The sequence below is a fragment of the Sceloporus occidentalis genome, unplaced genomic scaffold (assembly GCF_023333645.1).
Source record: "Sceloporus occidentalis isolate IW3139 unplaced genomic scaffold, rSceOcc1.0.p SCAF_8, whole genome shotgun sequence".
Lineage (NCBI taxonomy): Eukaryota > Metazoa > Chordata > Lepidosauria > Squamata > Phrynosomatidae > Sceloporus > Sceloporus occidentalis.
In genome coordinates, this window is record NW_028316988.1 from 1,658,305 (window position 1) to 1,674,446 (window position 16,142).

General features: G+C 45.3%; 2 protein-coding genes across 3 annotated transcripts in view; one reads left to right on the plus strand and one right to left on the minus strand.

The window, feature by feature from the left end:
• Nucleotides 1-16,142, plus strand: part of MTOR (mechanistic target of rapamycin kinase) — a 72,081-nt gene that overhangs the window by 29,208 nt on the left and 26,731 nt on the right. The gene's annotated exons all lie outside the window — the stretch shown is intronic.
• Nucleotides 407-9,290, minus strand: LOC149307629 (angiopoietin-related protein 7-like). The gene is made up of 5 exons (XM_089536904.1): nucleotides 8,485-9,290; nucleotides 4,461-4,561; nucleotides 3,727-3,921; nucleotides 2,831-3,029; nucleotides 407-1,520 (listed from the first exon to the last, which is right to left on the minus strand). The coding sequence occupies exons 1-5, from the start codon at nucleotides 8,849-8,851 to the stop codon at nucleotides 1,327-1,329; spliced, it is 1,056 nt and encodes a 351-aa protein (XP_089393030.1). The 5' UTR covers nucleotides 8,852-9,290; the 3' UTR covers nucleotides 407-1,326.

The window sequence follows — 16,142 nt, forward strand, 5'->3', positions numbered from 1 at the left end:
AAGTAATCCCATAGTGGGGCTACAGTCTTAGTTGGAACTAAATAGTTTGATGAGACTCATTCCCTGGTAAAAATGTTCATGGTTGCACTCTTCAGTTAATTTTATGTGACCTAACTGCATGTATTGACCATGGCTTTCTTTGCATGCTGGTCCTTCTCTTGGTGTTCCTCCTTCTATCCCATATCTATTCCATCTGCTTTTTATTTACTGTATATGCTGGGCTATTCTTGAGCATCTGTACCATTAAACAGATGAGCATCTGTACCATTCACTCATCTATCCTAGTGCCTCTTCTTGCCGAAACCTTGCTTGTTTCTGTTTTGAAATCTACATTTCAATCTGAAATTTTTGACAAAGAACTGAAACCCAGGTTTAAAAACAAAAGAGTTTATTTTAGAATTGGGAAAGGGGGGTGATTCCGTTACACAGACAAGGCACAATTTGTACAAAGCGCTTTTTTAAATGTACAGCATGCGCAAACCCACCTGGAGACATCTCCCGCACAACAGCCTTCCGTAATGGATAAGGCACTCCTTGTTAAATGTTCCACGTTTTGGCTAGTCAGCGTATACAAGACACTTCCCAGAAAACTGGCATCTTCCGGGGTCAAGGCAGCAACTTTAAATTAAGCTAATTTCCTCTTGTAATAATAAAAAAGTGAATGAAAATAAAAAATAGATATATTAACTATGAACCCACTCCGGCAACACAGTTAAGCAGGCAACTGGGCTCTGAGAGCAGCCCTTAGTGACTTCTTCCGAACACTGCTTCTCCAAAATGCATTATGGTACATAGCAGTCTTTGTCGCGTGTTATTTTTGATGTGTTTAACTCCGTGCTTCTAACTCAGGCGTTATTGCTCCCTTCGTCTTGAAACAACTCCCTAACTCTGCTTCTTTTACCTCCATTGTGTGCTTGACTTAACTGAAAGTGGTAGAGATTGCATGGCACATATAACAGGAAGCTGACAAACTGCTTCACTTCGGCTCCCGTCTAAAGATGCCTATCCGTCTGGTAAATACACTAGAGCCACTCCGTGATCACAGTGCGCACACTATTCTTATGAGGCAAAGGAGTCTCTGTCTTGGTACGTTTTTTGAGCATCCTCCTGGAAAGAATGTTGTCACAAGAAAGGGTACAGATGTTTTGGTTTGCAAAATGTTTGAGGCCTGTGTCGATGGTAATGTGTGCGGTGCGATACCCTGCATCCGTCCATTCTGTTCACATCTGTGGTTGTGTTTTGCTGTTAAGTAAGTGTGTATGTGCGTGTGTTTGCCCATCCCCCTTTCCTCCAATAGTCCCCTCGTGAGGAGGTCCCACTGCCTCCTTACTCAACCTTGTTGGTGTCCCCTTGGGCCTTGAAGTCCGAGGGTCGGATCTTCATCTCCACCTTCTTCAGGGAGTAGGTTTTGCCATACCAGGCGTACCAGGTGATGCCGTCTGTGCTCTTGTTGTGTTCACCGTTGCGGTAGTAAACACCGTTCAGGTTGGAGTCTGTACAGCAGTTGTACCAGTAGCCACCTTTCAAGACACAAGCGGATGCAGCGGATCAGGAGTGATGCATTTATTTGTATCACAACCCTCAAGAGGTAGTTAAATTACAATTCAAATAATTTGTCATCATTGGCCCTGTTTTCTAAGGGGTTAGAATCCTACACATGGAAGGCCAGAGGCTCCCTACGTCTGGTGTAGATTATAGTGATCCAGATAGATTCCTAGATCCCTGTGCATTGCATGCAAACAAATCCAGGTTCAAGCCAATGAGGACCATTGGTGAACTAGGTCCTCCAGAGGTTGTTGCATCTCCAGCTTCCATTAACTCTGAGTAAACTTGCCAGGACTGATGGGAGTTATAGTCCAACAAATTGAGATATTGACGCATACATGCCTGAACTGTATGGTCAAATAAGTGATGGGAATGACCTCTCTTCCAGCACCTTGTACTGATCTAGGTTTGCCTCAACGCATTGCGTCTTGTTGCTGCTGTTTCATGTCTTTGTTAACTACTTCAAGGCGCGCGCACCATTGCCTGCTGTTTCCCATTCTTTTATGTTTCCGGTTGCTCATTCCTTGCCAGCTGTCCCATGATTCGTAACAGCTGAGCTTACATTTTAGAGTACGTCCGCACACTCAGTATTGATTATAGATCAAGTTTCAAGACAATGTGAAGGAGGAACCTTCCTATCCCTGTTTCCCCCCTGATGCTCATAAACCACAAAATGGAAGGCTTAAACTATATGGAAACAGGGGTTCTGTTAGGAAGCAACACATTTAGAAAAGGGGTCAGAGCAAACTACAGTGGTCCTTCCATATTCGCTGGGATTAGGGATGAAGGATCCCTGTTAACGTGGGATAAAAAGGCACTATTTTTACCAAAGAGAACACCTCTAGGAATTTCCAGGTCCTCCCATAAACATCTGCCAGAGGTTGATCATAGAATCACGCTGGAGGACTTACAAATGCCTAGAGAGCTGTTTTCTCTAGGAACGTCTAGGTTCTCCAGCACAACTCTATGGTCAACCTCTGGCAGAGTTGCGCTGGAGGACCTAGGGATTCCTAGAGAGAACATATTAATCAGATATGCAAAAGTCAAAGCTGCAAATGTAAGCTTGAATAGACCACCTTATAGACCATGCCAGCTGATGAATTCTGGGAGCTGTAGTCTAAAAGCTTTTCCCAGCTGGTTGTCCCTTTTCATCACAAGAGGCCCAACTGGACTTTCTCAGAAGAGGAGGAACAGAGCATGGGGCATTTTAATGTCGTATTTGGAACATGGAGCCTAGCTCAGCTAAAACCTGACCCAAGAGGAAGAGACCCCAAGCATACCGCACCTTTGCGCAATTGCGCACAGTGATCCACACACTTGTCGTTGTCCTTGTCCTTAGTGCTGAAGGCTGTGTTGTTGTGGTATCTCAAGGAATCGTGGGGGAGGTTGCCGCTGTAGTTGGCCAGGAGCAGACGGTAGCTGTTCAACTCGTTGCTCATCGCAAAGTAGCTATACTGAGCATATCGGGTGTTGCCATTCCAGTCCTGCAAGTGGATATGGAAGCAAATGAAGAGAAGACAACGTCTATTAATGATTTATCTCAGAAAACAAAGGTTTTCTAAGAATATATCTATTTGTTCTTAAACCTTCGTAAAGATTTCCATGGTCTTTGGGACCGTGATTGATCCCTGCACTCGCTTAGCATCTTTTGGCATTTCCGTTCATGCGTCAGACAGAAGGGCATTTTGTTGACTGGACTAGCTCCCCTGAAGCAAATGTTCACTTTGTGCGTTGGACTGGTACTTATTTATCTTCCTGTATACAAGGCTTAGAGCGCATAACATTTTCAAAAACAGCGGATGTTTTGAGAACGAGATGCTATCGTTCATAATGAAATAAGAATGAACTGCCTTCGGGAGAAACCTTGGTCTGCCTTCAGTTTGGCAAGCCTCCCAAAGGGAGAATGTTCTGAAGCTATGGAAAAGCCTCTGCTGATGTTTGGTGTGTTGCTGGTGGTGGTTAGTATAAAGGCGCACAACTAGTGGGAGCAACTGAATGAGCAACTCCCAGCGTTGCGGACCATGTAAACCAGTCTTTAGATCGGCCCTTAAACACTGGACTGTCCCACGTAGCTTTTGGAAATGGCCTCCAGACAGATCTTCCTTCCAAGGTGGAAACCTTCCATAACTACCCAGCACACCCTTAGTACCAAAAGCCAGCCTGGTATTTGGAGCCACTCACCTCCAGCTCCACCCGCAGCGCAGTTGGGCGCATGGTGAGCCGATGGATGTGTTCGTTTCCCAGCCAGAAGTCACCCTGGATGCTGCCAAAGCCTTGCTTGTACTGTTTCCAGTCTCGGTTGAAGGAGATCAGGCCAACTTTGCGCCTCTGGATGACGGTCCAGCCTCCGCCGTCAGTCTCCATGTCGCAATATACCTGGCAGAAAAAGAGCATTGAGCCTAGTTTGCTGGATGCGTGGCAGTATTTATTCACTTTCACCAAAACAGGGTCAGTAACAAAGCGATCGGGATGTCTTTTTAAAGAGAAAATGTTACGTACATTGAAACAAATCAAGTTAAAATGGTTTGGCGCTCAAAATGGCAAGTTGTAAACCTATGGTAAAACCATCCTTTTAAACCTATGGTGCTTGCATTTAACATGGCATCTATCAGCTCCCTTTCAGCTTTGAGAAATGGTTATCTGCAGTGTTACAGGAGAAATGGCTCTATTCTCCAGGAGAGTTTGAGCACCAAAGAATGGAAAATCCCTGAATATTTGTGCCATTCAGCTCCATAGACTGAAACCCTGTGAAGTATCAGGAGTCCCTAGGAGCCTAGAGAAGTCAACTTTCAGGGGTCACAATAACTCTGCGCATGAGATGAAGAGACTGCAAACAGATGGTAGCTTTTCTGTACTGCAGCTGACCGGAAGCAGGCACAAACCATCAGGGGAGTGTGTTTTTCATGCGCTCTTACCTGCAGTTCTGGTGTCCCAAGGAATTCATCCGGAAGGAGTCTGTAGACCCCTGTGGTCCTGTAGTTCCTCTGATAAAGCGATGAGCAGTCATACACAGCGTCTGCATGAACAGCGGCAAGTGAGGTGTTAGACTTGAGCATTTGTTGAGGTCAACCTGCCTCTTCCTCCCACCATCGTACACACCCAAATAAGTTGTGTTTCTGACCCAGATCCAACCAACCACTCCGGTGACTAACCCAACTCATCCAGACTATACAGTATATGCAACAAATAGGAGGAAGCGGCTGCACATTTCACCGGGGCTCTTCAAGAATAGATTGCTCTAGCTGACCCCAGTAAGTGAATCAAGGTGCATTCTGCTTCTGCAGGGATAGATTTGGAAGACTTAAGATGTACAAGACTGTAGTTGGGTTTCCATGGACCTTTGCTGCACAAAAAGCATTTCCCAAACCCCATGGACTAGTTTGCCTTGCTGAGCAGGTCTTGTGCTTTGGAAGCTTGCTTTGAAACATGGTTTTGGGGTATTGCTCTTTTCTCCATGCAGAAATATACATTTTTGGTGTTAACCTGGTTATCTATACAGAGGTACCGGGAAACCTGTCTGGTGAAGACATCTGACCAAGCACCTGAGGCCTACAGAAAGCTCCACTGTGGCTTCATGGAAGCTTCTCTCTCTATGCAGCTCCCATGATCCCTTACTATTGGCTGTCCTGCACAGGGCTGATGGGAGTTGTGGTACAACATCTGGGGTGCCACATCCTTTCATCCCTTCTGGAGGTGCCCCCTTGAGCCAGGCCTGCCCACAACCCTTAGGCATCTTGCCCTTGAGCAATAACATCCCTGGGAGCTTGGCGTGGGATAAATATGGACCCACATTCAACAGAATCCAATGGGTTGGGAAAGTCTGATGGCTTGAGCATGGGGGTCTGAATCCCCTTTCTGTCTCATCTCCCTTAAAATAAGAACAACAACATCCTAGCTACTAAAGATTAGAAAATCGTTATGGTTCAGCATGTTGAGTTGTTGAATTTTGGATATTAAGCTCCAGGTGTTGTCTTTCCCATGGACTTGGGCAGCCCCTTATCCCTTAGTCTTAATTTCCTTCATTAGTAAAATTGGAGTAATAATCAGATCTACATTAGGGTAGTCTTCTAGGGGGTGAAAGGAATGGTTCTTGAAGCATAGCAATCTCCCGCAAAGATTGTTATCCCTGGTCTCATGTAGGAATAAGTGTCCTGAGAGTTGGTGTGTTGTAGTCATTCAAACCCATCTTTGAACACACTGGGTACTTTACAAATGACATTTTCATCAGGTCCATTCATTAGTTCTACAATATGATTATATATAATACTGGTCTACTTTTCAGGGTTTGCAGTTACAAAATTATAAGGCTTGGAATCCTTTTTAAAAGCCCTGTATAAAGACTGAGTAGCAGGGTTCGAGGTTTTGAGTGTGTGAAAACCATCTGTGCTTCTTCCTAGTTCTTTCTTATCTCAGCTTTGCCAAGTTGGAGCCAAGTAAGCAACAAGACCCATCACTAAACATCATCCTCAGCCTGCTGTCTTACAGTTGCTTTTGGACAACAACCCCTGTCCACATAGTTGCTAGCCAGGGATAATGGGAACTGTGATGCAGACTACCAAGGAAAAGGCACAGTTTGCTACTGTTCCTCAAATCCAAGCGTCTTGATGCGATGGGACGGCTGGGCCTGGGGCCAGCTTGCCTGCATATAATGTGCAATTGAGCATATGATCCAAGTCCATGCATTCAACATGTTTGGGCTATGCGCTTTCTTTTTTCTGCATCAGCTCTGCTTCACAAAGGTATATTCCCACTCAGGCTGAGCATGTTTGTCTTCTTTTTGGAAGCTGTTTTGCTTCCCTTTCCATGCTAGGAATTCCACATCCAGCTGCTTTGCTGGGAAGGGAGGGGAGAAGCTCTACCTGAAGTGAATCTTTATCCATCCTGACAGCTTTAACAGAGTGTAAGGTGACTCTCCTCCACCTGGTAAGAAGGATTGGATGCCAAACAGGGTCTTGTTTGCATCCGGTAGTTCAAATCCCTACATGGCCTCTTCCCTGCGTAATGCTGTTTTGTTGCAGAGAACCAGAGGATGGCCTTAGTGTGGCTGTGATAGGAAATATATTGCAGTTCAGTATCTTCTTTTAAGCAACGAAGCCAAAGCTGCTCCATTTTGCATCTGAAGAAGTAGACTGAAGTCTCCGGCAGCTCATGCTGCCAGCTCCTTTCTTTCAGTTAGTCTTAGAGATGCTACAAGATCCCTTTGCATGCTGATTTTCCAGACTAACATGGCTATATCTGTGAACACTAATCTTCTTATGTGAAGTCGAAGGCTTCCATGGCCGGCATCCATAGTTTTTTGTGGGTTTGGTGGGGGGTCTATGTGTCCATGTTCTAGAAGAGTTTCTTCCTGATGCTTCGCCAGCATCTGTGGCTGGCAGTCTAAAGCAGTGATGGTGAACCTTTTACAGACCAAGTGCCCAAACTGCAACCCAGACCCCACTTATTTATTGCAAAGTGCCACATCCCTCTGGCTTTCTAGTAAGAAACTCTGGCAAACTCTGTGCTAGGGCAACAGCATGTGTGCCCACAAAGAGGGCCCTGAGTGCCACCTCTGGCACACGTGCCATAGGTTCGCCATCACTGGTCTAAAGTTTAGACTGTAATGATGCAAACCTATGCATTGATTAGGGAAACCTGCCACCTAGCAACTGAAGATGGTACCACCACCCTTCAACATAAATCCATATTAAAGTTAAGCAGGTATGCACTCCTAGACCCTTCCCCTTTGGCATAAATGCTAAATTTCAAGCATCTAGGTCTCATGATCTGATATTACAAATTTATTTATTTCTCTAATGGAGCACGAAGTTTAATTACTTTAAAATTAATTACTTTAAAAACATAAAATGCTGTCGCAGGGGACTGAACGTTCTCACTCAAAAGCAAGTGCAAAGGTTGTCGCGATCTTTTCAAGTGGTTTCCAAAGCGCCTGCTGTACTTTGCTCACTACATGGGTTTCTTAGCTGCGGAGATTTTGAATAGGAGAGGCTTTAATGAAGAAGAAATGCTTTAGGCAAGTGCTACCATTGTACAGTCTCTTTAGGGAGATGTCTTGCTGAGGTCTATTGAATTAACTCCCAGTGCTGCGCATAGCAATTTTAGACTCTGGAGTCAGCGGTCTTACATATGGGATCTGTTCTTAGATAGTAACATACTTCAAAATATAGCAAACCATTCTTAGTGAGTTTGGCATCCTTCCCGTTGGCTAGGGCCCTGGAGTTTGCCCCTCCAAGTCCCAAACTAAATAAAACAAATAAGCTGATGGCAGCTACATACATCTCAATGAAATTCATTCAGGACTGCATCCTAAAACCATCTTTCTTAACACTCACCAAATACAATTTTGTAACAGAGACTAAGGGCGTCTTTTAAAATGTTCATTTACTGTATATACTCATGTATAAGCCTAGAAATTTAAGTCAAAAAATTGACCCAAAAAACCTGAGTCAACTTATCCATGGATCAATGGAGATACTGTACTTTAACTCCATTTCCAAAAATAAAGTGAGCACAAAGTCGTTTCTGCTGGAATTTTGTACGTTCTTTGGCATTGTTTTCCTTTGCTTCATCCTTTACATCCTTCATTTACATGCCCCTAAATTTTATCCTCACCTTATCCACGGTCATATCAAATTCCACAATTTATACACGAGGTTGATTTATAGTCAAGTAAATGCAGCAATTTGGGGAAGTAGCATTTTACAGGAACACTTTTGGACAGAAGACTTGTGAAAAGCATCATAGGCGAAGTGTGTTTTGCGAGAAAGAACCGAGAGCTGGCAATTTAGTTTGCTGCTCGCGCATCTTTTCTTGGCAAGGACAGATAGGTGCGTCTTGGAGGGGAAAGGGTCTAGGTGGGTTTTATGGGAAGCATCATTGAATCTCTGATAGGACATGACAGAGCAAGAGGAGGAGAGCGAGACAGGAGTTCCTTCTTACCTGCCGATGTTTGCGTGACTGTTTGAGCCGCCTGGAGCTGCACAATGCCCAGCTGGTTGTTCATCTCGGAGTATTTCCCTTCCACGTCGTTGAGGCGCATATCCATCCGCTTGATGCTCCCTTCCAGCTCTATGACCTGCATGATGGCGCTGCCCAGTTCGTTGTCCTGCTTCTTGCTGAGCTCCTCTATCAAGGCGGACAGGTTGGCCACCTGCACCTTCAGCTCCTTCAGCTCCTCGCAGCAGCCTTTGACGTTCCCGTTGACCAGCTTCCGCTTGGGCGGTTTCTGCAGCCACGCCGGGGAGACGGCCAGAGAGACGGTCAGCGCGCATAGCCACGCTAGCTGAGCACTAACAGTGGTCTGCATGTTTATTTGCTTCGTGTTGGTTCGGTATCCTCTGCTTGCTTCCAGTGGCTGCTGCTTTGGAAACTCCTAGCTTCTCTCCAAGGCAGACTGTGTTGAGCTGTGCTGGTAACTAAAGTTTCCTGCAAGGAAAGTGCACCCTGAATCAGTTGTGATCCTCTTCTCTTTCTCAGTGAAGTGAGTCTCTGGAGGGTAGACCATTCATGTGGATTTCTGCAGTTCACTGTGCATGCATGCCTATGTGCAGATGTGTGTGCATTGGTTCCCTTCACACATCCCCAGCATCTTAAATATCCATTGCTTCTGGGTACCTCCACCCCTTTTGCAGCCATGCGCAGGCTGCAAAGCCACTCCCATCGCATCTGTGCATATCAGGTGAAACCCAATAAGTTTGTGGGTTGTCTGTTGTTTTTGTGTGTGTGTGTGTGTGTGTGTTTTTAAAAAGAGTTAGATGAGTTGGAGATTTTCTTCTTCATCTGTCATTCTCTCAGGTGGAAGAGCAAAAAAAAAAAAAAAAAAAAAGGGGGGGGGAAATCGTGGGAGTTACCAGTAAATGCATCCTATTGGATTTTAGCCTCCTTGGTGACTAACACAATAGTCAGTAAATAGAAGTAATGCAGGTCTCGTGTTTATGTAACAGGTTGGATCCCATTTCTGATATTTCTTATGAAGAGGAAGGACTGAGTTGTCCGTCTGGTATGTTTTCCTGGCTTTTCTCGGAGCCATAGTTCAAAAACCTTGCTGCTGGGAAGGAAAGGACCCTACACTAAGCTACAAGTCCTTATATACTATTCATTTTTGAAATCTGCAAATGTTGTCAGTTGTTTAAATCTAAGGAAATTTGCAAATGTTGTCAGTTGTTTTAACACACCATTAATGCAGTACAAAATATTGAAAGCCAGTGTTGATACTGTCGGTGATATAGACACTAAGTTGGACTGGACAGGCTTGTGAAAAACAGGGTGATTTTCAAAAGTGGATCTAAAAGTAAACCTGGTGGGATAGAATCCTAGAATCCTAAAGCTGGAAGAGACCCCCCCCCCCCAGGGCCATCCAATCCAGCCCCCTTCCTCCATGCAGGAACACACAATGCAAGCATTCCTTGTGAGAGATGGCTATCCATTCCTTGTGAGAGATGTTCAACACTGCTCTCCAAGACTGTTGAACATCTCTGATCATCAGGAGGTTCTTCCTAAGGTTTAGGCGGAACCTCTTTTCCTGTAGCTTGCATCCATCGCTCTGGGTCCGAGTCTTTGAAGCAGAAGAAAACAAGCGTGCTCCATCTTCAATACAGCATCACTTCCAATATTCAAACTCGGCTAACATGTCCTGTCTTAACCTTCTCTTTTCCATGCTAAACATCTCCAGACCCATAAGTCAGTCTTCATGGACTTCGTGGTTCCCAGACCTTCCTCCATGCTGGTTGCCCTCCTCTAGAAACGTTCTTTTAAAGCAGGTTGTTTTGGTTGAGCTTTGCACTTAAAACCTCTCAAATAATAAAACCAATAAGAATCAATGGTATCAGTTGAAACAGTAATTCCCAAACTTTCGTCCTGCAGCTGTTTTGGACCTCAGCTCCCAGAAGCCCTACTCAGCTTGACCAACGGCTGAAGTCAAAAACATCTGCAGGACCAAAGTTTGGGAACCACTACCCTAGAGTTCTCAAACTCTGCTTTGAGGGGCTTTGGACTTCAGTTCCCAGAAACCCAGACCATTGGCCAAAGTAGCTGAAGCTTCTGGGAGCTGAAGTCCAAAACGCTTGGAGGGCCAGAGTTAAAAGCTGGAGGTGACCGGAGACATTAGTAATGAGAAAAATGCCAAAGCAAGCAAGTAAGCCTTAAATTCATGGTGGAAGCTCCAAACGCTAAGCACCCACTTAATCTCAGTGTTGGTGTGCTTCTTCCATGTGTCCAGAGCCTCCGGTTCCCAAACTTTCCTTCAACAGAGATGCCATTAAACCTCCCCGCAAACCCAATACTGCATAGCCAAAAATATTAATATATATATATATATATATAGTCAGATTGTTTTGCGAGGATGACTTTGTGTCGAATCAACGGTTTTTAAAGAGACGCTGGGGAGTCACTCGCTCTTCCATATCCCCCCAACCCTTGACCCTTTTTTATTCTCTCCATAATCCCGTCTGAGTCTCCTCCCAGCCGCAGTTTCTCTCATTCCCAGGGGCAAATTCTTCTTTGGGCCTCTTGTGATGAGAAACATATTTGTCAAATTGAAAGCCAAGGAGAGGAGGGAGATGTGTGCCGGCTGCTCTTTTTCCTAGTGGTCTCTGTTCTCCTGGTATCTATCTATGTCTCCCATCTCTCACCTCTGTTGGGATTTCAATAGTGTTTGCTGTGACCGGTATTTCGTAGATGTGTTTGCGTGGGTATGGATGCATGTGTGTTGTCTCCCAGTGGGGTACTTTGACAACGTCAAGTAGTGAACTAGATCAGCCTTCCCCAAAAAGGTGCAATTCCCATCTTCAGTGGCCATTGGGCCTTGTATGGAGGTTGTCGTCCAAAAAATGTGGAGTAGACCTGGCTGCAGGGAAAGCAGTACAGTAGTCCCCCCACATTCGCTGGGGTTAGAGAATGAAGGACCCCCGTGAATGTGGAAAATCCACAAATAAAAAGAAAACACTATTCTTTTTACCTAGGGGAACACTTCTGTAGGAATCTCTAAGTCCTCTAGTGCAACTCTATGCCAGAATGTGACCATAGAATCAGGCTGGAGGACTGGCATATGCCTAGAGAAGTGTCTTCTCTAGGAATCTCTAGGGCCTCCTGTGCAACTCTGGTCAACTCTGGAGGTCCTAGCGATTCCTAAAGTGAACATATTAATCCAATCCGCCAAAGTCAAAGCCGCAGATGTGGAGGGCTGACTGTAGTCACTAAAAGTCCTGCCATTTTCAGTGGAGGGCTGGGGGCAAGGTGGCAGTTTTTGCATAGTATCTAGTGTCCTAGTGTTCAGATTTCATACCCGGTTCCTAGACGTCTGGTTCTAAATGTTTCCTTCTCCCAGAGCTCTGTGCCAGTTAAAACCAAGGTACTAGTCCTATTGCCTGGCTGAGTCCTCTGTTGTCGGACACGGACCTTTCTCTGGAGCTAGACCCTTTCCTCCAGGCCCTGTAAAAACCCTACCATTGGAGCTTGTTGCTCTGTTCCTGGTGTATTTCCATCAGACTCCAGCTTGGACTACTTCAACTAATTCTCCATTGGACTCTTACAGCCGCCTGAATATCTGGGCCTGCTTTTGAACCATGCCACTCACTAAGAGCCAGCTTGGTGCAATGGTTTTACTGTTCGACTACGACTCCAGAGACCAGGGTTCGAATCCCCACTCCATCATGGATGATCTTGGGCAAGTCATACACTCTAAGGGAAGGCAGTGGCAACCCACCGCCCCAAACAACCCATGCCAAGAAAATCTGTGTTTTTCACTTTGGATCAGGCATATCGGCACGATAGGTTGGGCTCAGGGTTGCCATAAGTCATAAATGACACAACATACACAACTTGGAGGCACACAGCAACTCATTTCTGGCTCCTCAAGACTCTCAGAAATCTTCCAGTTCTGCACCTCATGGGAGAATCTGACTCAGTCTGGTTATAATAGTTCTCTTAATGTTTTGAGCAATGGAGTTAATGCCAGCATGGCATCGAAGCAGGGTCATGGTCAGGGTTTTACAGACAGGGCACTGGGCTGGAATTGTTTTTTATAATCCCCATGGCTGAGCCCAGGACTTGAACCTATGTTTCCATGGGATGCGCTCCCCAGCCCTTATCCCTTTGAGCCTGTAGTCTGTGGCCTCAGCTTATGCTTCCGTATCATTGAAGGTGTTACGTAAAAGAAATAATCTGGAGAGGAGCTCTGTTTTTCACTTTGGATCAGGCCACATTGGCAGATGCTCTTTCTCTTTCTATGGGACACCGTCGAGACCTTTTTTGAAAAGGGAAAAAAGAACGTACCGCAAAAACCAAACTCTGCTTTATGAGTTTATAAGAGGATTTTCTGAGCCTAATGGAAACCAAAATAAAGTTTACATTGATGATGGGGAGATGATGAAATCGCCAGGCAGCTTTCGAGCGGCTGAAAAAACACTTTGTAAGGAAACAAAGTAGGTTTGAGGGTGGGATCAGGGTTCTGGAACAGAGCTCTGATCCATGTTTAAAAGGTGACCCGACCTTCCAGCTGTATGTGGGGTGCTAGGTTTTCCGTGTTAATGTAGGCTAGCTATTACATAGTTATAACTCTGTGGTTCTACTTTATGAGTGCCATGGTCCCATCCTATGCAGTCTAGGCAAATGTGGTTTAGTGAGACACTGGAGCTCTCTGGCTGACATTTCTGAATGCCATCCAAAGTGTTGCCACGGCTGTTCAAGTGGAAGTATAGCCCTTTAATGGTGTAGTGCGAAAGAACCCAGGATTTAAATGGCGTCTCCAATTTGTGGTACAGTTTAAACACTTGTCTTCCTAAGATCTTCCCCTCCCAGATCTGTCTTTGATCCCAAGAAAGAGAGATCAAGTGTTGGACAAGACAAGACCATGTTTTGCATCTTGGTTGCCAAAGAAAAGGGGATGCAGGGCAAGGCCTCTTTACCTGAGCCTAGTCCCAGACCTCTACAGAAAGCGGTGGTCTTTTAAACATCCTGACTGTAAGTTGAAGCCGTCTTGATGTCAGAAAGCTAAACAAATAAAAGACCATTTCGATCTTGATAGGTAAGAAGCAACATTTTGAACTGCGTCCGCACTAGGCGCTTAAACAGAACTGGAATAACAAGGATGGAGAGGGAGAATATCCTATGGCAGTGATGGCGAACCTATGGCACGAGTGCCAGAGGTTGCACTCAGAGCCCTCTCTGTGGGCACATGTGCCATTGCCCCAGCACAGAGTTTGCCAGAGTTTGTTAGTAGAAAGCCAGAGGGATATGGCACTTTGCAATAAATAAGTGGGTTTGGGGTTACAGTTTGGGCACTCGGCCTCTAAAAGGTTCACCATCACTGTCCTATGGAGATCAATCTGGATGTTGCACATTTGTACCAGTTGATGGCTGGTTTTAAAAGCTTTTCAAACCATGGAGGAATGGGTTTTACTTCCTTAGTACTCCACCAGTGCCGATCATCAGCCCCAGTTCGGATGATATTCCCGGTGCTGTTGATAATAGTTGTTTTTGCCCGTTGCTGTTTTGCAATAGGGGCAATGCATTTAGTATTAGAAGAAGGTCCTTGGATCCTTTTTTCCTTCAAAGATGCAAAAAGTTTGCAAAGAGTACTATTTCTCTAGAACCAGCCAAGCAGCGGGGGAAAAACATCCACCTGTTTTGTACCAGCAAAACTTGTGGATTCCGGCAATAACAACTTGGATTATAAAGCCCTTGGTCTGATAGGATTATTAGCCCCTTGGGGGCGATCGGATTGTTTTTCCCCCTCCTGTGCTTCCCCGTTGTTGTGCCAAGACAACTGGAAAATAGTCCCGCAATTCTTTAAGAATGTTTTAAAGTGTCCAAAGTTGGTGCCGTGAAAATAAGACGATGAATGGGGAGGGCCAGGGATTTACTACTTTCAAAGCGGAGGCTGAAGTTTTTGGAAACGGGGAACGAATGCAACCCTGGAACCTCATAAAGTATGTGCTTTTTAAGGTGCTGTCACAAGTCTGCTTGGAAGCTGGGTTGACTAGGCACTTAGTCACTGGCTTCTAGGAACGGAGAAACTCTTTCCCATTCCCACCTGCGCCGGTGCCATTCGGGTCCCAGAACTCATCCATTTCATCTCTCTTCCTCTTGAAAACACACATTCCGGTCAGCGATGCAAAAAAGCTGATTTCGTAACTCGAGAGGAGGTCATCCATAATAATAGCTGGGCTTCCTTCAAACTGAAAACACGAGCACCAAGCCTTCCGTAGGTGGAACGGATTATTGCTCTGTGAACCCAAAGGCTTTCATGCCCGGCATCCATAGATTTTTGTGGGCTTTTCGGGTTCTGCGGCCATGTTCTAGAAGAGTTTGTTCCTGACGTTTCGCCGCCATCTGTGGCTGGCATCTTCAGATATTATTGCTGTTTATTTATGGGGCACTTTTAATGAGCAAATAGCTTTTAAGTCTCTTTATTAGGTTTGCCTTGAGGATCCAAACTGGTCCCAGGTGATGGCTTGGTCCAGAAGACTGGTGTTAAGGCTTGAAAGTGTTTATATTGGCTCCTTTTATTCCCCTGAAATGTGCACATTTGAAGTTTCTGGTGGACTGGGCACTTAAGTCTGCATTTGAGCATCTATTCCAACCATTCTTCAGCAAGTCTAAATGTTATCAATATGTTTGCCAAGTGACATCTTGAATCAGAAAAGATGCTAAAAGTTCTGGTCTCTTCCCTTCCTCTTTTTTCCCTTCCAAGATGTTTGGAGTAACTTTGGCCGTGCGCAATCTGGCTTTGAAGCGGAAAGTGTTTCGTCTCATTCTCTCTTTGACAAGTTGCAGAAAGAGCAAGGAGAGATGTTAAAGGAGCAACAATAACTATGGAAGGGAGCAGAGAGGACAGGGAGCCATTGGTTCGTAGGTGTTGACAGAGGAGATAAGACTGGGAAGTAATGAAGTGTCTGACATGTGGGAAAGAGATGCTCCTGTCTGCCCTGGGAACGTAATGGCCATTTATCATTTTTACAACGCCGCCGATGAGTACATCTTGCTCAAGGAGCCTGTTCCTGTTCTCGCTCCTTGCAGTGGTTTATCTCCCAAATCCATCTTCTGCCTCGAGCAGCAAAGAAACCAGAGAGCTTGACTTTGTCAGTTAACGTTGGTGTTAACAAGCAAATGGAAGGCAGTTCAGAAGTTGCCTGCAGAAAAGATCAACCCTCTTCTTAGCAGAAAGGAACAACCAGAATTATATTACCGCTGTGCTTCGAATTCTGTATCACGGTCCTTGATTCCCATCTTCATCTGTTGTGTGCCTTCAGGTTCTTTCTGACTTATGGTGACCCTGGGTTTTCTTGGCAAGATTTGTTCAGAGGGGTTCTTTCATTGCCTTTGGGGCTGAGAGAGTGTGACTTGCCAATGGTCACCCAATGGGTTTCCATGGCTGACTTAAACCCTGGTGTCCACAGTTATCATCCAGGGCTCAAAGTGCTAAGCCATGCGGCTCTCGGTGTTCATCTACAGCATCCTAATCTTTTAGGGAAGGTGGACCCAGGACTTCCGGTTCTCTCTTCTGTGCTACTATGGCATGTGTTGCATTGTTGACAGAGGACATGCCCTTGCAAAGAGAGGTTTAGATGTCATTTTCGGTGTGTCTTAAGTTGGGGAAC